The sequence below is a fragment of the Heptranchias perlo genome, unplaced genomic scaffold (genome assembly GCF_035084215.1).
Source record: "Heptranchias perlo isolate sHepPer1 unplaced genomic scaffold, sHepPer1.hap1 HAP1_SCAFFOLD_487, whole genome shotgun sequence".
Lineage (NCBI taxonomy): Eukaryota > Metazoa > Chordata > Chondrichthyes > Hexanchiformes > Hexanchidae > Heptranchias > Heptranchias perlo.
Genome location: NW_027139502.1, coordinates 1 through 22,042, shown reverse-complemented (window position 1 = coordinate 22,042; position 22,042 = coordinate 1). Strand labels below are relative to the sequence as shown.

General features: G+C 47.9%; 1 protein-coding gene and 1 non-coding gene across 7 annotated transcripts in view; one reads left to right on the top strand and one right to left on the bottom strand.

The window, feature by feature from the left end:
• LOC137313831 (zinc finger protein 79-like) overlaps positions 1 to 20,940 on the bottom strand; it is a 172,404-nt gene extending 151,464 nt beyond the window's left edge. Inside the window, exons 1-4 of one of the 6 annotated variants that reach the window (XM_067979590.1) lie at positions 20,682 to 20,940; positions 19,811 to 19,922; positions 17,757 to 17,914; positions 4,931 to 6,457 (exon numbers count right to left, since the gene is read on the bottom strand). In XM_067979590.1, the coding sequence (XP_067835691.1) occupies positions 5,478 to 6,107 (630 nt within the window). In that variant the 5' untranslated portion in view covers positions 6,108 to 6,457; positions 17,757 to 17,914; positions 19,811 to 19,922; positions 20,682 to 20,940 and the 3' untranslated portion in view covers positions 4,931 to 5,477. Of the gene's footprint in view, positions 1 to 4,930; positions 6,458 to 16,542; positions 16,717 to 17,756; positions 18,314 to 18,707; positions 18,961 to 19,810; positions 19,923 to 20,681 lie in introns of those variants that run through there. The other 5 variants (XM_067979588.1, XM_067979589.1, XM_067979591.1 and 2 more) reach the window with 5 other exon arrangements.
• trnay-gua (transfer RNA tyrosine (anticodon GUA)) lies at positions 1,077 to 1,170 on the top strand. The gene is made up of 2 exons: positions 1,077 to 1,113; positions 1,135 to 1,170. It is a non-coding gene; the product is annotated as a tRNA-Tyr (tRNA).
• Positions 20,941 to 22,042: the final 1,102 nt, after the last annotated feature.

The following is a 22,042-nucleotide window of genomic DNA, read 5'->3' as shown; positions in this document are numbered from 1 at the left end:
TCACAGACTGGGTTTTGTGTTTAGTGATCCCGGGTACATTACTGATACCTTCCCTGGATCCCAAGGCTGGGAGAGGCACTCGGGAAGGACCGGGGAGCTGGGACTTGGCCATGAGAGTAATTGAAGGTATGAGAACTGAAATAATCTACAGTGAGAAAGGAGAAAAGGCAAAATAATCAGTAATGAGGACATCAATTAGTCTCTTATCTTGAATTCATCAAGTAATTGACCCATTCTGTTTGAAACAAAGTTGATTTATTTGACATCGATCCAGAATATTGAATTTCAGCCCAGTTATAGCGGTTATTAACATCAGCAGAAACAAATCCCAACTTCCAGAATGATGTTCTGCTGCTGAAACCCTCATCCGTGCCTTTGTTTACCTCCAGACTCGACTATTCCAATGCTCTCCAGGCCCGGCCTTCCACTTTACACCCTCCGTAAACTTGAACCCACAATCTCCAGATCAATAATCAGTCCCATTATTCATTGTGTCACTGGCCCAGGCTGTGGAGAACACGGAGCAGCTCCCACTCCCACAGCACTGCGGTATGAGCAGGTACCGAGTCAGCCTCAGTCATGAGCACTGGAATCCACGAGTCCGGGTGTGTCAAAGGTGCACGGTGAACAATCACCAAAGTGAAACATTTTTGCCGCTTCCCTTCGATACCTCAGCTGGTCGAGCGACAAGACTGTCGTGGAAAATAAGACAAAGTCATCCTTCCGTCATTTGTTCAATTCCTGCTCGAAGGAGAACACGTGATTTTGCAATAAGCAGCAATTAGTTCAAGGTCGCTCTCTTAACTTTACAGGCACCTCACAGATTAACATGTTGCCATGAAGGCACAGGACGCCTCTTTTCCTTTCTCAAACCTGAAAACTTTCTGTGTCTGCCAAACAAGGCTGCTCTGCCTCTGCTCACCAGCAGGGAGCGCTTTTGAGCAGCAACACTTCAAAACACTCAGCTCTCGCTTTCAGGCAAAAGAAGTCTTCGATCAGCACCGGACTCCACGAGTCTGAACGTGTCAACAGGCGCACGGTGAACAATCACCAAAGACAGCACTGTTTATCACTTCCCTTCGATAGCTCAGCTGGTAGAGCGGAGGACTGTAGTGAATAAAACAAAATAAAGTCATCCTTAGGTCGCTGGTTCAATTCCGGCTCGCAGGAGTGAGTGTGATTTTGGAATAAGCAGCAATTACCTCAAGGTCGCTCTCTGAACTTCACAGACAGCTCACAGATTAACATGTTGCCACTCAGGCACAGGACACCACTTCTCCTTTCCAAAACCGAAAATCTCTCTGTGTCTGTCCGAGCACGGCTGTTTCACCCGAGCATTTCCCTCTGCTCACCAGCAGGGAGTGCCTTTGAGCAGCAACACTTCAAATCGCCCTCAATTTCAGGCAAAATGGACTTCGATCAGTCAGTCAGTCAGGGCTCTCGCTGCTCCTCGAGCTCGGGCGGCTGTTGCTTTCCGGTGACCTCGTCTTCCTTCCGCAGGCTCGGGCCCTTCTCAGCATCATTCATGATAACTGTGGCTTCCCGTTCTGCTGTTCCTCACTTGCTGATGCTCGATACCGCCGATTGGAGCAAAGTATTTAATATATTCAGGGAGCGGCAACCCAAGGCAAGATTTCTCTGCTGGTCTTGGAGCAGCTTGAAGGCGAGTGTGAGGCAGGAACTGTGAGGGGCAATTTACAAACAGCAAACGAGGACCTTCAGATTATGACACTGATGCACTGCTTGCTGCACTGAGAAGGCACTTACCAGGTATGGAGCCAGGCAGCACCACCAAGTCGGACAGCTTGCAAGGTATTGAAGGCCATAAATTTTGCATAAAAAAATCCAAGCCAGGTAGGAATCGAACCTAATGCGTTATCCATTGCACCACTGGCCCAGATTATAACGAATTAGGAGCAGTGGGAGGAAGTGGGCATGGCGGAGGTGCTAAATAAATACATTGCATCTGTCTTTCCCAAGGAAGAAGACGCTGCCAGAGTGTCTGTAAAGGAAGATGTTGTAGAGATACTGCATTGGATAAACATTTATAAAGAGGAGGTACTGGAAAGGCTGTCTGCACTTCAAGTAGATCCGTCATCTGGTCCGGATGGGATGCATCCTCGGTTGCTGAGGGAAGTAACGGTGGAAATTGCAGAGGTACTGGCAAAAAACCTCCAAACATCCTCAGATATGGGGGTGATGCCAGAGGACTGGAGAATTGCAAATGTTACACCCCTGTTCAAGAAAGGGTGAAAGAAAAAATCCAGCAACGACTGAACCAGTCAGTTTAACCTCGGCAGTGGGGAAAGTTCTTGCAACGATAATGCGGGACAGAATTAGCAGTCACTTGGACAAGGATTAGGGAAAGCCAGCACGGATTTGTTAAAGGCAAATCGTGTTTAATTAAATTGATACAGTATTTTGATGAGGTAACAGAGAGTAGATGAGGGCAATGCAGTTCATGTGGTGTGTATGGACTTCGAAAAGGCGTCAGATAAAGTGCCGCATAATGGGTTTGTCATCAAGATTGAAGCCCATGGAATAAAAGGGGCAGTAGCAGCATGGATACAGAATTGGCTAAATAATGGGAAACAGAGTGTAGTGGTGAACGGTTGTTTTTCGGAATGGAGGGAGGTGTACAGTGGTGTTCCCCAGGGGTCGGTGCTGGGACCACTGCTTTCCTTGATATACATTAATGACTTGGACTTGGGGATACAGGGCACAATTTCCAAATTCTTGCAACCAAAATGCTCCACTTCACTGTCATCTGCATTAAAATTCATTGGCCAATTATACACCCATTTTGCAAGTTTATTAATGTATTTTGTATTTGGTCGCAATCTTCATCAATATTATCCAAACTCCACCCCACCCCGCCAATCTGGTGTCATCTGTAAATTTTGAAATTGTACTTCCGATTCCCGAGTCCAATTCATTGATGTGAATTGTGAACAGTGGTCCCAGAACCAATCCTTGTGGAGCCCCACTTTCCACCTTATACAGTGTGAGTCGCTACAATTAACCCCACTCTCTGTTTTAGAGCAGTAGTCAAGAGAAACTTCTTTACATAGGGAGTAGGCAGTCTGTGGAATTCACTTCCACGGTTAGTGTTTGGGGCACACAGTTCTGTGATGACAAGTGGTCCTCGTGTTTTTATCCAAGACAGGCCTCAGCCCAGTCATTTACTCTAAATGTTGGTGCAATAGTTCAAGCTCAGAGGTGCCAGGTATCGGGAGCAGCAGCAGCTGTAAATAAAATCTAAATGTAAGTAAATACCAATACAGTTCATCTTCATCTATTTCTAGTTTAATAACTTTTGCTGAATGTGGCCCAGGCCAAGTGCCAGGATATCGGGTCAGTTTCACCATAGGAAATGAGTTTGACATCCCTGAGATAGACAATGTGAACCGGATTACCCTCATCCACTAACCCAGCAACTTCTTCAAAAAACTCAAGCAAGTTTGTAAGACACCATTTTCTTTCCCAGAAGCCGTGTTGAGTATCTCTAATGGCTCCTTCTCTTTCCCCGTGATCATAAACAGCATCTCTTAGGATCCCTTCAAGCATCTTCCCTCTGATCGAGGTCACACTGATGGGCCTGTCATTCCCCGGCTCTGATTTGTCCCCTTTAATGAAAATGGGAACTACGTGAGCTCCCTTCCAATCTCAGGGGACAATCCCTGACTCTATTGAGCTGTTGAAGATACAGGCAAGGGGCTCACAGAGCACCCGTCCCATCTCTTTAAACACCCGGGGGTGGATATCATCTGGACCTGGAGCACAATGCATTTTGAGAATTCATATTTTCATCCAAAGTGACATCCCATTCTATTTTAATATTTATGATGTTATTGTTGACAGCACATCCCACAGCTGGAATCTGAGCCTCATCCACAGGAGTGTAGACTGATGAGAAATAGTCATTCAACAGCTCTGCCATAGCCCGGGAATCTGTCCTGAACTGTCTTTCAGTGGCCCTAAAGCATCTTTAATGGTCTTCTGACTCCTGACGGAGCTGGAAAGACATTTGCTATTATTCTCAGAATTGTGCACCATCTTCTTTTCCAAAGATCTCTGAGCTTCTCTAATGGCTGCTTTTGTCTCCCTCGATTGTGGGTGATATTTGTCCCAATTCTCCTGTAAACTGAATTCATCCTGATCCGATCTGGGTTAAATGTAAGACAGTTCGGGGAGTCAGGAATCATTCACCGCGAGACCCACACTGAGAGGTAAAACCCCAGACGGTTCCTTAGTAAGGATTCCTCTGGTACCTCAGCATATCTTTGTCAGCTTTCTCACAGTCCACTCCTGGAGGCCCCACTCCCTGAGCCTGCAACCTTCAGCAGGGTCAGTGGTGGAGTTCCGCAGTGGGAGTGATCCCAGAGTAACTGTCGGGATCGCCCCCACCCTGTGGATGGTCCGGATCGTGTATTTTTAGTGATCCTGGTGTCTAACACGCACACATCAATAAAACCGGGAATTCTGGAAACACACTGCAGGTCCTTCTTTATCTGGAGATCGAATGACTGTTGTATAATTGTACCAGCAGTTAACAGGCTCCTGTGAACTCCTCCCTCTGCTATTTTAATTCAGACTTTAACCCATTTATTTTTAACAGGTTTATTTTAAATGAGTCAACGCCTGCCTTAAATGGTAGACTCAGGACTGTCACACAAACAGGTTAAATCTTCATCGAATAATGACCACTGTCATTTTTAAACTGGACGCCGCACGGTGACTTTGCTGTCAGTGAAGAGAGACGAGAAAGACCAAAGTGCCGTTTGCCCCTCTCAGTGTGGCCCTGAAGGACTGTGTCCAGGCTGAAGTTCTGTTCCCACCGGACGATCCTCCCCCCAGATTGTCCTTTCTGAGCTCCAGTCAGGTGATGCTAAACACTCAGGTGGGAAAGACCAAAATCTACAACAAGGTGTTTAAAACAAAGCTGATTTATTTCACAAATATCCTGAATATTAAACTCCAGCCCAGTTATCGGGGTGATGAACATCAGGAGAAACAAACCCCAACTGTCAGAATGAACATGGTTCAGTCCTGGATGGGATTAACAGCAGAATCCAACCCCTGCAGTCATATGTGAACTCGCTGGAGTCTCAGCACATGTGATGACTGAGTGAATCCCTTCCCACACACGGAGCAGGTGAACAGTCTCTCAACCAATGGGCATGCGTTGATGTGTCAGCAGTTCATTTCTGCTTTTAAAGCTCTTCTCACAGTCACTGAGTTAAAAGGTCACTCAATAGTGTCAACAAGTGGATGTTTCAGAAGGTGGGATGAATTCGTGAATCCCTTCCCACACACGGAGCAGGTGAACAGTCTCTCCCCAGTGTGAGTGCGTCGATGTCTCAGCGGATCATTTCTGATTTTAAATCTTTTCTCACAGTCAGAACATTGAAAGGTCTCTCTTCAGTGTGAACTCGCTGGTGTGACAGAAGGAGGGATGACCGAGTGAATCTCTTCTTTCACACAGAGCAGGAGAACGGCCTCTCCCCAGTGTGAACTCGCTGGTGAGTGCGTTGGTGTTTCAGCAGATTAAATTTGCTTTTAAACCTCTTCTCACAGTCAGAACATTTAAAAGGTCTCTCCCCAGTGTGAACTCGCTGGTGTGTCAGCAGGGCAGATGACTGAGTGAATCCTTTCCCACACACGGAGCAGGTGAACGGCCTCTCCCCAGTGTGAGTGCGTTGGTGTTTCAGCAGATTAAATTTGCTTTTAAACCTCTTCTCACAGTCAGAACATTTAAAAGGTCTCTCCCCAGTGTGAACTCGCTGGTGTGTCAGCAGGGCAGATGACTGAGTGAATCCTTTCCCACACACGGAGCAGGTGAACGGCCTCTCCCCAGTGTGGGTGCGTTGGTGTCTCAGCAGTTCAATTTTGCTTTTAAATCTCTTCTCACAGTCAGAACATTTGAAAGGTCTCTCCCCAGTGTGAACCCGCTGGTGTTTCAGCAGGTCGGATGACTGAGTGAATCCCTTCCCACACAAGGAGCAGGTGAACGGCCTCTCCCCAGTGTGACTGCGTCGATGAGTTTCCAGCTCTGAAGGGTAATTGAATCCCTTCCCACAGTCCCCACATTTCCACGGTTTCTCCATGGTCTGGGTGTCCTTGTGTCTCTCCAGGTTGGACGATCAGTTGAAGCCTCGTCCAAGCACAGAACCCGTGTACGGTTTCTCCCCGCTGTGAATGGTGCGATGTTTTTTCTGGCTGTGCAACTGGTTAAAGCTCTTTCCACAGTCAGTGCACTGGAACACTCTCACTCGTGTGTGTGTCTCGGTGCTTTTCCACTCACACTGATGTTTGAAATCTTCTCCCACGGATAGAACAGACAAACATTTCTCCTTCAACATTCAAAGGCCGATGATATTCAGGTCCTGATGAATCGAGTGACTCTGTCAGATCTTGACGTGATCTTTGGTTTGAGTTTCCCTCTGTAAATCCTCCCCTGTAAAAGGAGTTTATAAAAGTTATCACTGTAATTGCAGGATAGAAATTCAGATCAGATAACTCTACTTTCTATGGAACATTATTTCCTCTCTCATTCCTCAAAGCTGTAAATCCCCGTCCCACACACTCTCCCTCCTCCCTGTGCTGAAATCCAAACCCATCGCATCATCTTTCAGTGGCCCAAAACCATGAGTGAAAGGGTGAGAGAGTGAGTGAGTGTGAGAGCAGCAGTGGGCTCGGTGTGGAGAATGAAGTGGGGCAGGTGGAGCATGTTTCAGTGGGGCAGCAGTGATCATAATCTCATTCGGTTTAGAACAGTTATGGAAAAGGACAGGGGACAGTCAAATGTGAAAATACTTAACTGGAGGAGGGCAAATTCCAGTGAGTTAAAAAGGGATCTTGTCCAGGTGGATTGGAATCAAAAATTGGCAGGCAGAACAGTATTTGAACAGTGGGAGGCCTTCAAGGAGGAGTTGGTTTGGGTACAGAGTGGACAAATTCCCACGAGGAGGAAAGGAACAGCATCCAAAGCTAGAGCTCCCTGGATGACTGAAGATATAGAGATCACCATTTCTCCTTCATTTACAGACGCTCCCTGACCGATCACCATTTCTCCATCATTTACAGACGCTCCCTGACCGATCACCATTTCCCCTTCATTTGCAGACGCTCCCTGACCGATCTCCATTTCTCCTTCATTTACAGATGCTCCCTGACCGATCCCCATTTCTCCTTCATTTACAGACGCTCCCTGACCGATCCCCATTTCCCCTTCATTTGCAGACGCTCCCTGACCGATCTCCATTTCTCCTTCATTTACAGACGCTCCCTGACCGATCACCATTTCTCCTTCATTGACAGATGCTCCCTGACCGATCCCCATTTCCCCTTCATTTACAGACGCTCCCTGACCGATCACCAGTTCTCCTTCATTTCCAGACGCTCCCTGACCGATCACCAGTTCTCCTTCATTTACAGACGCTCCCTGACCGATCTCCATTTCTCCTTCATTTACAGACGCTCCCTGACCGATCACCATTTCTCCTTCATTTACAGATGCTCCCTGACCGATCCACATTTCCCCTTCATTTACAGACGCTCCCTGACCGATCACCAGTTCTCCTTCATTTACAGACGCTCCCTGACCGATCACCAGTTCTCCTTCATTTGCAGACGCTCCCTGACCGATCTCCATTTCTCCTTCATTTACAGACGCTCCCTGACCGATCACCATTTCTCCTTCATTTACAGACGCTCCCTGACCGATCACCATTTCCCCTTCATTTACAGACGCTCCCTGACCGATCCCCATTTCCCCTTCATTTACAGACGCTCCCTGACCGATCTCCATTTCTCCTTCATTTACAGACGCTCCCTGACCGATCTCCATTTCTCCTTCATTTACAGACGCTCCCTGACCGATCACCATTTCCCCTTCATTTACAGACGCTCCCTGACCGATCCCCATTTCCCCTTCATTTACAGACGCTCCCTGACCGATCACCATTTCTCCTTCATTTACAGACGCTCCCTGACCGATCACCATTTCCCCTTCATTTACAGACGCTCCCTGACCGATCCCCATTTCCCCTTCATTTACAGACGCTCCCTGACCGATCTCCATTTCTCCTTCATTTGCAGATGCTCCCTGACCGATCTCCATTTCTCCTTCATTTACAGACGCTCCCTGACCGATCACCATTTCTCCTTCATTTACAGATGCTCCCTGACCGATCCCCATTTCCCCTTCATTTACAGACGCTCCCTGACCGATCACCAGTTCTCCTTCATTTACAGACGCTCCCTGACCGATCACCAGTTCTCCTTCATTTACAGACGCTCCCTGACCGATCTCCATTTCTCCTTCATTTACAGACGCTCCCTGACCGATCACCATTTCTCCTTCATTTACAGACGCTCCCTGACCGATCACCATTTCCCCTTCATTTACAGACGCTCCCTGACCGATCCCCATTTCCCCTTCATTTACAGACGCTCCCTGACCGATCTCCATTTCTCCTTCATTTACAGACGCTCCCTGACCGATCCCCATTTCTCCTTCATTTACAGACGCTCCCTGACCGATCCCCATTTCCCCTTCATTTCCCGGCGGGTAGTGAGGGGGGGATAATGTTCACTGTTTTATATTCGGGTCTGGGGCCGCACTCGGGGTTTGTAAAGCCTGAGCCTGGGCCTGAGCCCGGACCCGGGCCCCGGGGTTTATTGAGCCTCTTGCTCCGATCCTCTGACCTGCACCGAACGCGCTCCTCCCGCAGCCTCGACTGGCCGCGCATGCTCAGGACACACTGACCGATAATGAGTCACTACTGCGCCTGCGCGCTGGGCTCCACTGATTCAGACAGGGCACAATCTGAACCGCGCTGCATGCTGGGTGATGCAGCCGCCATTGATGATCTTAATATCAGGCCGAAAAACAAAAACATTGGAAGCAGACAATTCAAGTGTTTAATTTATTTTCTAAATAATTCAATCATTCAATTCATTTCATAAATAATTGAATAGTTCAATTCATTAAATAATCAATTCTTTAATTTATTACATAAAAAATTAGTGTTTAATTTATCATAGAAATAATTCAATAGTTTAATTCATTATATAAATATTCCTTCGTTTAATTTATTATATAAAGAACTCAATATTTAGGTGAATTATTTATATAATAAATTAAACACGAGACTTCTTTATGTAATAAAGTCAACAATTGATTATTTATATAATAAATGAAACACTTGATTATTTATATAATAAATGAAACACTTGATTATTTATATAATAAATGAAACACTTGATTATTTATATAATGAATGAAACACTTGATTATTTATATAATGAATAACGTTTTGAAATTCTTCATTCAATAAATTAAATAATGGATTATTAATATGATTAAATAAACACTTGAATCTTTGTATGATAAGTTAAACCTGTGAATTAATTATACAATTTAAACACTTGACCTCTTTATATAATAATTTTAACACTTGGATTATTTATATAATAAACTAAACAATATAATTGGTTATTTATATAATAAATTTAACACTTGTGTGATTTATGTAATAAATTAAGCTGTTGAATTATTTATATAATAAATTAAACACAAATTATTTGTATAATGAATTAAACCATTGTTTCTTCATAGAATAAATTTAACACTTGAATTATTTATATAATAAATTAAACAATTGATTTTTTTATATAATAAATTAGACATGCATTATTATATAATAAATTAAACTATTGAATGATTTGGATATTTAATTTATTATGAAAATAATTCAATAGTTTAATTTAACAACTGACGTAGTTATGTAAGAAATTAAACAAATGATTATTTATATAATGAATTAAACTATTGAATTATTTATATAATAAATGAAACAGTTGAATTATTTAGATAATAAATTAAACAAATGAAGTATTTACGTAATAAATTATACACTTGAATGCTTCATATAATAAATTAAACACTTGTTTATTTGTATAATAAATTCACAAATTGAATTATTTATACAATAAATTAAACGGAGCTATTTATATAGTAAATTATACACTTCAATTATATAATTAAACTACTGAATTATTTATCAAATATATCAATTTAATTATTCATATAATAAATTAAACAATTCAATAATTTACATAAAAATTAAACGCTTGAATTATTTATAAAATATTAAACAATTGAACTATTTACATAATAAATTTAGCTGTTGAATTTTTTATACAATAAATTAAACTCGGTTATTTACATAATAAATTAATCAATCGAATAATTTAAACTATTGAATTCACTTTATAATAAATGAAACATTTGAAGTATTCATATAATAAATTAAACACTTGAAAACAATTTGATTATTGATATAATAAAATAAGCATTTATTTAATGAATTAAAATATTGAGTTATTTATTTTACATTTTAAACTTTTCAATTATTTATATAATAAATGAAGCCAGCTTGGACAAAATGGAGGCAAGCGCAGAGTCCGTATTGGACAAAATGGCGGCCGGCGCGGCCACCATCTTGGAAAAAATGGCAGCAAGCACGGCCGCCATCTTGGAAAACATGGCGGCAGGCGCGGCCGACATCTTGGATAAAATGGCGGCAAGCACGGCCACCATCTTGGAAAAAATGGCCGCCGCCGTCATCTTATCAGATGGCGGCAAGAGGCCGACAGAGTGTCCCCAGTGATCCCGCAGTGACCCCAGAATGTCCCAGTGACCCCAGAGTGATGCCGGGATCCCAGCGTGCACCCAGTCAGCCCAGAGTGAGGCCAGGGTGCAGCCGGGGATCCCAGAGCGATGCCAGAGCGGCGGCCTTTGCGTTTGGGCCACCACAACAACCACCACCACAACTGTACTGTACATGTACAGCACAGAGTGGGTAAAAGGGAACAATTCACTCCTGTCTGGTACTGTACGGCCCGTGTGTGTCTCAGTGTCAGCTCCTGTACGTGTACAGCACAGAGTGGGTAAAAGGGAACGATTCACTCCTGTCTGGTACTGTACGGCCCGTGTGTCTCAGTGTCAGCTCCTGTACATGTACAGTACACAGTGGGTAAAAGGGAACGATTCACTCCTGTCTGGTACTGTACGGCCCGTGTGTGTCTCAGTGTCAGCTCCTGTACATGTACAGCACACGGTGGGTAAAAGGGAACGATTCACTCCTGTCTGGTACTGTACGGCCCGTGTGTGTCTCAGTGTCAGCTCCTGTACATGTACAGCACACGGTGGGTAAAAGGGAAGGATTCACTCCTGTCTGGTACTGTACGGCCCGTGTGTGTCTCAGTGTGAGCTCCTGTACATGTACAGCACACAGTGGGTAAAAGGGAACGATTCACTGAGAGATTGCAATGTTGAGTGTAACGGTTATTTGAGGGGTTCAGTCCCTAAACGGGCTGTGTTTTGACAGACACTTTTTCCAGTAAGGAGTTGAGTTTAGTTTAGGGAGGTGGGTACAATCCGTGTCTGGGACTCACTGGCCCTGTGAAATATTGAATTTTGCTCACAATATGGTGTGTTTGGATCAATGGGGGACAAGGTTTAACTGCACTGGGCTGGATTGTTTTATAAATCTCTCATTGACTGGGTCTTTCCGACCAGGATGGGAGCTGCTTCTCTCTCTCTCTCTGTAAACACCCTGAGGCAGTGAAACACTCTCTGACAAACTGTTCACAGGAACCAACCCATCAGACATGGGGAATAGACAAATACCTGGGACTGGAAATGAGCCTCCCACCAACAGAGCAGAGAGAAGGAGGAAATCATCACACCTTCAAGATCTGGATCGGTTTTGTCATTGGAGCAGGTTCTGGTTAATTTTACTGCTTTAAAGTTATGTTATGGGACCAGTGAGACTGAGACACACACACACACACACACACAGACTGTACAGTCAGGAGACACGTGGTCCTTGCACAGACATTGGGTTTGAATTGAGCTGAGCTGTGCCACAAATGAATATGGGATTAAAATCTCAAATTCCAATCAGTTTGCTCCCGAGCTTCCCCATGTGTCTGTGTGGTTCCATTACAATACAATTTCACATGGGGGCCCAAAATGGCTTCGGAATTAACACTATTTTTTTCTGAGTTGTCGGTGACCTTTTCAAAAATTAAACTTCAAACTAAGAAAACATTTGGAGGCTGTTTTCACATTTGGGCCCTCTGGGTGCTGCAGGACGCTCCCTGAAAGAGCTTTTAATTTCAATTAAGACCCGAGATATGTCACATTGTCAGCCTCTGAATAATAGTTTGATCCACTTTGTGTTATTTCTGAAAAGTTGCACTTGCAATGAACGAAGGGAGGAATTTGGGCTCGAACAGATGGTGATATTCTGGCATGACGGAGCTGGGCAGAGATGAGCGATTGGATCCACAGCATTCCTGCCCTCCCCACCATCTAATTTAACTTATATTTTTGTATTGCTTGAAACAGCATGTAAGGGGTTAACTCCTGATACCATATAAAGTTTGTTACTGTGTGTCTCAGTGTCAGCTCCTGTACATGTACAGTACACAGTGGGTAAAAGGGAACGATTCACTCCTGTCTGGTACTGTACGGCCCGTGTGTGTCTCAGTGTCAGCTCCTGTACATGTACAGCACATAGTGGGTAAAAGGGAACGATTCACTCCTGTCTGGTACTGTACGGCCCGTGTGTGTCTCAGTGTCAAAGGTGTGAGAGGCCGAGACAGAGAGAGGGTGACAGAGATAGAGAGAGAGAGAGAGAGTAACAGCGAGAGAGAGAGAGAGAGAGAGAGAGAGAGACAGATTGCGAAAAACACAGCGGGAGAGTGGGAGATAGGCAGAGAGACAGCGAGGGGGACAGATAGGTCGTGAGAAAAACAGAGAGAGAGAGAAAGAGAGCGAGGGGGAGAGAGAGAGAGAAAAAGTCAGAGAGGGGAAGAGAGGCCGAGAGAGAGAGAGGGGGATAGAGAGGGAGAGGAGGAGAGAGAGAGAGAGAATGATGGAGAGAGAGATAGAAAGAGAGCGAGAGAGAGACAGAGAAAAAGGCAAAGACAGGGCGAGAGAGGCAGAGAGAGAGAGACAGAGAGAGGGGTAAAGAGGCAGAGGGAGAGAGAGGGACAGAGAGAAGGGGAGAGAGGCAGAGAGAGACAGAGGCAGAGACAGAAAAAGACAGAGAGAGTGGGGGGAGAGAGAGAGAATAACAGAGAGAGGCAGAGAGATAGAGAGAGAGAAAGAGAGAGAGAGAAAATGACAGAGAGGGGAGAGAGGCAGAGAAAGACAGCGAACAGAGGGTGAGAGAAAAAGACAGAGCGAGGGGGAGAGAGAGTGTGAGGGGGTCTCCTGCCAGAAAGCGGGACTTGTGTCGGTGAGGGTCCTGCAGGGTGTTTGGGTGATGTGCCTGTCATGGTTGAATAGCTGCCAGTGTGTGTGACCTGTGAGTTGTGGGTGTGCGGCTTGCAACAGTGGTAATGTGTGAGGGTGAGAGGAAGCATCTGATTGAAAGAGTTTTTTGGTGGGTGGGAGATGGGGGCCCCCCTTGCTGTTGAGAAGCCATTAAACAGCCCAGAGAGGCCTGGCTGCTCGCAGGAATCGGGTAAATCACCAGGCAGTACCAATTCACTCTCTGCCTCTCTCTCGCCCTGTCTCCATCTTTTTCTCTCTCTCTCTGCCTCTCGCCTCCTCTCTCTCTGTCTCCCCGCTCTGTCTTTTTCTCTCTCTCTCTCTCTCTCTCTCTCTCTCTGCCTCTCACCCCCTCTCTCTCTGTCCCTCTCTCTCTGTTGTCTTTCCGAATTTCTCTTGTTAGGAAAGTACTCAGGTACTGTACGGCCTGTGTGTGTCTCAGTGTCAGCTCCTGTACATGTATAGTACACAGTGGGTAAAAGGGAACGATTCACTCCTGTCTGGTACTGTACGGCCCATGTGTGTCTCAGTGTCAGAGGGTGTGAGAGGCCGAGAGAGAGAGAGAGAGAGAGGGGGAGAGAGAGAAATGGACAGAGAGAGAGAGGGGGAGAGAGAGAGAGAGAGAGAGAAGGTCAGAGAGAGAAAAAGACAGAGGGAGAGGGGGAGATAGGCAGCGAGAAAGCGAGGGGGACAGATAGATAGAGAATAAAACAGAGAGAGAGGGGGAGAGAGAGAGAGAGAAAAGGTCAGAGAGAGGAGAAGAGAGGCTGAGAGAGGGAGGGACAGAGAGAGTGGAGGAGAGAGGCAGAGAGAGAGAGAGAATGATGGAGAGAGGGATAGAGAGAGAAAAAGACAGAGAGAGCGGGAGAGAGGGATAGAGAGAGAGAAAAGGACGGAGAGACGAGGGAGAGAGGCAGAGAGAGAGAGACACACACAGAGAAAGAGAGAAACAGAGAGAGAGGGGGAAAGAGGCAGAGGGAGAGAGAGGGACAGAGAGACAGAGAAAAAGACAGAGAGAGAGAGAGACAGAGGAAGAGGGGGAAAGAGGCAGAGAGAGAGAGCGAAAACGACAGAGGATGGGGGAGAGACAGAGAAGAAGACAGAGAGAGAGGCAGAGAGAGATAGAGAGAGAGAGAGAGAGAGAAAAAGACAGAGAGAGGAAGAGAGGCAGCGAAAGAGAGGGGAAGAGAGAGAGACAGAGTGAGAGCAGGAGAGAGGCAGAGAGAGGGGGGGGTGAGAGAGAGGGGGAGAGACAGAGAGAGAGAGAAAAAGACAGAGTGGGAGGGGTGAGAGAGAAAGAGAGGGGTGAGAGGGACAGAGAGAGAGAAAAAGACAGAGAGAGAGACAGAGAGAGAGAGGGGCAAAGAGGCAGAGGGAGAGAGAGGGACAGAGAGACAGAGAAAAAGATAGAGAGAGAGAGAGAGAGAGAGAAAAAGACAGAGAAGGGAGAGAGGCAGCGAGAGAGAGAGAGAGACAGGGGGAGAGAGATAGGGACAGAGAGAGGAAGAGCGGCAGCGAGGGGGGGGGAGAGAGAGAGAGAGAGAGAGAGAGACAGGTGGAGAGAAAAAGAAAGAGAGAGATGGGGACAGAGAGAGGGATGGAGAGAGGGAGTCACAAAGAGAGAGGGGAAGAGAGAGAGCGGGAGAGAGGCAGAGAGAGAGAGAGAAAAAGACAGTGAGAGGGCTGAGGGAGAGAGAGAGAGTGACAGAGATAGCGGTAGAGAGAGAGAGTGGGAGAGAGAGAGAAAAAGACAGAGAGAGAAAAAGACAGAGAGAGAAAAAGACAGAGAGAGAAAAAGACAGAGAGAGAAAAAGACAGAGAGAGAAAAAGACAGAGAGAGAAAAAGAGAGAGAGAGAAAAAGACAGAGAGAAAAAAAGACAGAGAGAGAAAAAGACAGAGAGAGAAAAAGACAGAGAGAGAAAAAGACAGAGAGAGAAAAAGACAGAGAGAGAAAAAGACAGAGAGAGGGGGGACAGAGAGAGGGGGGACAGAGAGAGGGGGGACAGAGAGAGAGGGACTCCCTGCAAGAAAACGGGACGTGTGTCGGTGAGGGACCTGGTGGTTGTTTGGGTGATGTGCCTGTCATGGTTGAATAGGTGCCAGTGTGTGTGACCTGTGGGTTGTGGGTGTGCGGCTTGTGACAGTGGTAATGTGTGAGGGTGAGAGGAAGCATCTGATTGAAAGAGTTTATTGCGAGGTGGGAGATGGGGCCCTCCCTTGCTGGTGAGAAGCCATTAAACAGCCCAGAAAGGCCTGGCTGCTCGCGGGAAATGGGTAAATCACCAGGCAGGACCAATCCACTCTCTGCCTCTCTACCACACTCTCTGCCCCTCTCTCTCTGTTTTTCTTTCTCTCTGTCCCCCTCTCTCCTTCTGCCTCTCGCTCCTCTCTCTCTCACCCTCTCTGTCTTTCTCTCTCTGACTCTCTCCCCGCTCTGCCTTTTTCTCTCTCTCTCTCTGCCTCTCTCCCCCTCTCTCTCTGTCCTTTTCTCTCTCTCTGCCCCTCTCTCTCTGTTGTCTTTCTGAATTTCTCTTGATTGAAAAGTACTCAGGTACTGTACGGCCCATGTGTGTCTCAGTGTTAGCTCCTGTACATGTACAGCACACAGTGGGTAAAAGGGAATGATTCACTGAGAGATTGCAATGTTGAGTGTAACGGTTATTTGAGGGGTTCAGTCCCTAAACGGGCTGTGTTTTGACAGACACTTTTTACAGTAAGGAGTTGAGTTTAGGGAGGTGGGTACAATCTGTGTCTTGGACTCACTGGCCCTGTGAAATATTGAATTTTGCTCACAATATGGTGTGTTTGGATTAATGGGGGACAAGGTTTAACTGCACTGGGCTGGATTGTTTATAAATCTCTCATTGACTGGGTCTTTCAGACCAGGATGGGAGCTGCTTATCTCTCTCTCTGTAAATTCTAAACAATTTTACAACACCAAGTTATAGTCCAACAAATTTATTTTAAATTCCACAAGCTTTCGGAGGCTTCCTCCTTCCTCAGGTGAACGGTGTGGAAAAAAACTGTAAACACCCTGAGGCACTCTCTGTAAACACCCTGAGGCAGTGAAACACTCTCTGACAAACTGTTCACAGGAACCAACCCATCAGACATGGGGAATAGACAAATACCTGGGACTGGAAATGAGCCTCCCACCAACAGAGCAGAGAGAAGGAGGAAATCATCACACCTTCAAGATCTGGATCGGTTTTAGCCATGATGTGGAGATGCCGGTGATGGACTGGGGTTGACAATTGTAAACAATTTTACAACACCAAGTTATAGTCCAACGATTTTATTTGAAATTTACAAGCTTTTGGAGGCTTCCTCCTTCCTCAGGTAAATGTCAGGAACTCCTCGAAGCCTACGCATTTATAAATCACAGAACAATACATGGTGATTACAGATAGTCTTTGCAACTGCCCGTTGCCAAGGCAATCACAGTGTTCAGACAGAGAGGTGTTACCTACAGAGCCCCCGAATATACAGTCAACACAAATAAAAACAGAAAAGAGAGAGGCAGAAACATCCAGAAGGCAGAGAAAGCCAGCATATGACCCGTTATATTAAAAACAGATAGCTTTTGTTCGCTGGTGGGGTTACGTGCAGCGTGACATGAATCCAAGATCCCGGTTGAGGCCGTCCTCATGGGTGCGGATCGGTTTTGTCTTTGGAGCAAGTTCTGGTTAATTTTACTGCTTTAAAGTTATGTTATGAGACCAATGAGACTGAGACACACACACACACACACAGACTGTACAGTCAGGAGACACGTGTCCCTTGCACAGACATTGGGTTTGAATTGAGCTGAGCTGTGCCACAAATGAATATGGGATTAAAATCTCAAATTCCAATCAGTTTGCACCCGAGCTTCCCCATGTGTCTGTGTGGTTCCATTACAATACAATTTCACATGGGGGCCCAAAATGGCTTGAGAATTAACACGATTTCTTTCTGAGTTGTCAGTGACCTTTTCAAAAATTAAACTTCAAACTAAGAAAACATTTGGAGGCTGTTTTCACATTTGGGCTCTCTGCGTGCTGCAGGACGCTCCCTGAAAGAGCTTTTAATTTCAATTAAGACCCGAGATATGTCACATTGTCAGCCTCTGAAGAATAGTTTGATCCACTTTGTGTTATTTCTGAAAAGTTGCACTTGCAGTGAACAGATGGTGATATTCAGTTGGACGGTCGGTACTGAGGGAGCGCTGCACTGTCAGACGGTCAGTGTGTGTCTCAGTGTCAGCTCCTGCACAATGTCCCAGTGAACCCCCAGTGTCCCCAGAATGTCCCAGTGATCCCCCAGTGTCCCCAGAATGTCCCAGTGATCCCCCAGTGTCCCCAGAATGTCCCAGTGATCCCCAGAATGTCCCAGTGACCCCAGAGTAACCCAGACATGACTCACGTGGCCCCCATCGGGTCCAGGCTGCGGTGAAGGTCTCAGTCAGTCAGTCCCCAGCAGAGAGAACGATTCTTGGCCCAGGATTCCCCCTCATCCTCCTCCTTCTCACAAAATGTCTCTTTCCTGGATCATCTCCTTGCAGCATTTCATCGAAAAGTTTCCTGAGGGGAGAGAGGGAATTGATTACAACACAAAAGCAAGGGATTAAAAAGGCACAGCAAGAGCCCAGAGTTTCCTCTCCTCCCACTCCCCCTCTCTCTCCCCCCTCCCTCCCACTCCCTCTCCCAGTTACACCGACAATCCCTCAGCCCCAACACTGAAACACAAATCCCGGTTACAAACAAGAGAATCTGAAGAGAGAGAAAAGTTGGGAGAGAGACAGAGAGAGAAATACACTCAGGACAGGCTGGAGGACCCCGGCAGACTGAGAGATTGTCCCCGCCCCTGGGGAGGGTTTGGGACGAGACACACGGCCATCCCCTACCCCCGGGGAGCTCCCTGCTTCAGCCTTTGAGATATTATGTAAGGAATCTTACAACACCAGGTTATAGTCCAACAGTTTTATCTGAAAATCACAAGCTCTCGGAGGCTTTCTCCTTTGTCAGGTGAGTGTGGGATTCCATAGTCAGAGCACAATGCCTGGTGATCACAGATAATCTTTCCAACTGCCCGTTGTCAAGGCAATCAAAGGATTCGAATAGTGTTCAGACAGAGGGACGTTACATACGGGACTACTGAATATACTGATTGTCCCGTATGTCGTGTCTCTCTGTCTGAACACTATTCGACTCCTTTGATTGCCTTGACAACGGGCAGTTGGAAAGATTATCTGTAATCACCAGGCATTGTGCTCTGACTATAAAGCGGTGCCTTTCATGGAATCCCACACTCACCTGACAAAGGAGAAAGCCTCCGAAAGCTTGTGATTTTCAAATAAAACTGTTGGACTATAACCTGGTGTTGTAAGATTCCTGACATTTGTCCACCCCAGTCCATCACCGGCATCTCCACATCATTTGAGATATTAGACTGAATCTCAATGTGTCTCCCTCAGGGACCTGTCCATTCTCATGTTAATCCAGGGACAGCCCAGGGCAGGACTGGTTTGACCAGGAGACCTGTCTGCTGGAATGAGCCACATTTCAAGGACCTATTTTACTGATTTGAAACCCTCACAGCCTGTCTCCCCCTCTTCCCTCACCCCAAACCGAGTCCCCCCACCCTCAGCCTGTCTCCCCCTCTTCCCTCACCCAAACCGAGTCCCCCCCCCCCCCTCAGCCTGTCTCCCCCTCTTCCCTCACCCCAACCGAGTCCCCTCCACCCTCAGCCTGTCTCCCCTCTTCCCTCACCCCAAACCGAGTCCCCCCCCACCCTCAGCCTGTCTCCCCCTCTTCCCTCACCCAAACCGAGTCCCCCCACCCTCAGCCTGTCTCCCCCTCTTCCTCACCCCAAACCGAGTCCCCCCCACCCTCAGCCTGTCTCCCCCTCTTCCCTCACCCCAAACCGAGTCCCCCCCACCCTCAGCCTGTCTCCCCCTCTTCCCTCATCCCAAACCGAGTCCCCCCCACCTCAGCTGTCTCCCCCTCTTCCCTCACCCCAAACCGAGTCCCCCCCCACCCTCAGCCTGTCTCCCCCTCTTCCCTCACCCCAAACCGAGTGCCCCCCCACCCTCAGCCTGTCTCTCCCTCTTCCCTCACCCCAAACCGAGTTCCCCCCACCCTCAGCCTGTCTCTCCCTCTTCCCTCACCCCAAACCGAGTCCCCCCCCACCCTCAGCCTGTCTCTCCCTCTTCCCTCACCCCAAACCGAATCCCCCCCACCCTCAGCCTGTCTCCCCCCTCCCCTCGTGACCCAAACACCCCGGGGACCTCCGTCACATCCCACCCTGCCCGGCGTCCACATTAAAGAACTAAAGTTGGGCGGAATCTGCTCCGAATACACAAGGGCTGCAGAGCTGGAATGGCTGCTGTTTCTCAGACAGTGTTTGACCATTTCATTCTCTCTGTGTGTTTACTGTAAAGAGCTGTGGAGGGAGCAGGGACTCCATCTCATTCCCACCTCCCCGGGTCTGGATGGCAAACAGGTTCCGAGCTCAGGGCACAGCACCATTTCAAACACTCAAATCATCCAAAGGTTGAGAAACGAGATTTAACTGACAGGTTTCCAGCCTCTAATTGAAGTTTTAATATAGAAAACATTTTAATAAATAAAAATGCTGCAGAAAGGTGAATAGAGTGAGGGGAGAGAGAGAGAGAAAATGATCGGTTTAAATGAGATAGAAAGACAGAGAGAGGGGGAGAGAGAGAGAGAGGGACAGAGAGAGAGAGAGAGAGGGACAGAGGGAGAGAGAGGGACAGAGGGAGAGAGAGGGACAGAGGGAGAGAGAGATGGGGACAGAGAGAGAGAGAGGGACAGAGAGAGAGAGAGGGACAGAGAGAGAGAGAGGGACAGAGAGAGAGAGAGGGACAGAGGGAGAGAGAGAGACAGAGGGAGAGAGAGAGACAGAGGGAGAGAGAGGGACAGAGGGAGAGAGAGGGACAGAGGGAGAGAGAGGGACAGAGGGAGAGAGAGGAACAGAGGGAGAGAGAGATGGAGAGAGAGATGGGGACAGAGAGAGAGAGAGATGGGGACAGAGAGAGAGAGAGGGACAGAGAGAGAGAGAGGGACAGAGAGAGAGAGAGATGGGGACAGAGAGAGAGAGAGGGACAGAGAGAGAGAGAGGGACAGAGAGAGAGAGAGATGGGGACAGAGAGAGAGAGAGGGACAGAGAGAGAGAGAGGGACAGAGAGAGAGAGAGAGAGAGAGGGACAGAGAGAGAGATGGGGACAGAGAGAGGGACGGAGAGAGAGAGAGGGACGGAGAGAGTGGGAGAGGCAGAGAGTGAGGGGGAGAGAGGCAGAGAGTGGATTGGTCCTGCCTGGTGATTTACCCGATTCCCGCGAGCAGCCAGGCCTCTCTGGGCTGTTTAATGGCTTCTCACCAGCAAGGGGGGGCCCCCATCTCCCACCCACCAAAAAACTCTTTCAATCAGATGCTTCCCCTCACCCTCACACATTCCCACTGTCACAAGCCGCACACCCACAACCACAGGTCACACACACTGGCAGCTATTCAACCATGACAGGCACATCACCCAAACACCCTGCAGGACCCTCACCGACACACGTCCCGCTTTCTGGCAGGAGACCGTCTCTCTCTCTCTCTCCCCCCCCTCACACTCTCCTCTCCCCTCACGCTCTCTCCTCTCTCCCTCACACTCTCTCTCTCCCCTCACACTCTCTCTCTCCCCCTCACACTCTCTCTCCCCTCACCCCCTCTCCCCCTCCCCTCACTCTCCCCCCTCACACTCTCTCTCTCCCCCTCACACTCTCTCTCTCCCCCTCACACTCTCTCTCTCCCCTCTCCCCCCCTCACGCTCTCTCTCCCCCTCACACTCTCTCTCTCTCCCTCACACTCTCTCTCTCCCCCTCACACTCTCTCTCCCCCCTCACCCCCCTCACACTCTCTCTCTCCCCCTCACACTCTCTCTCTCCCCTCACACTCTCTCTCTCCCCCTCACACTCTCTCTCTCCCCCTCACACTCTCTCTCTCCCCCTCACACTCTCTCTCTCCCCCTCACACTCTCTCTCCCCCCTCACCCCCCTCACACTCTCTCTCTCCCCCTCACACTCTCTCTCTCCCCCTCACACTCTCTCTCTCCCCCTCACCCCCTCACACTCTCCCCCTCACCCCCCTCACACTCTCCCCTCACCCCCCTCACACTCTCTCTCTCCCCCTCACCCCCCTCACACTCTCTCTCTCCCCCTCACCCCCTCACACTCTCTCTCTCCCCCTCACCCCCCTCACACTCTCTCTCTCTCTCTCTCCCTCACACTCTCTCTCTCCCCTCACACTCTCTCTCTCCCCCTCACACTCTCTCTCTCCCCCTCACCCCCCTCACACTCTCCCCCTCACCCCCCTCACACTCTCTCTCTCCCCCTCACCCCCCTCACGCTCTCTCTCTCTCCCTCACACTCTCTCTCTCCCCCTCACACTCTCTCTCTCCCCCTCACACTCTCTCTCTCCCCCTCACACTCTCTCTCTCCCCCTCACCCCCCTCACACTCTCCCCCTCACCCCCCTCACACTCTCTCTCCCCTCACCCCCTCACACTCTCTCTCTCCCCCTCACCCCCCTCACACTCTCTCTCTCCCCCTCACCCCCTCTCTCTCCCCTCACCCCCCTCACACTCTCTCTCTCTCTCTCCCTCACACTCTCTCTCTCCCCCTCCCACTCTCTCTCCTCTCCCACA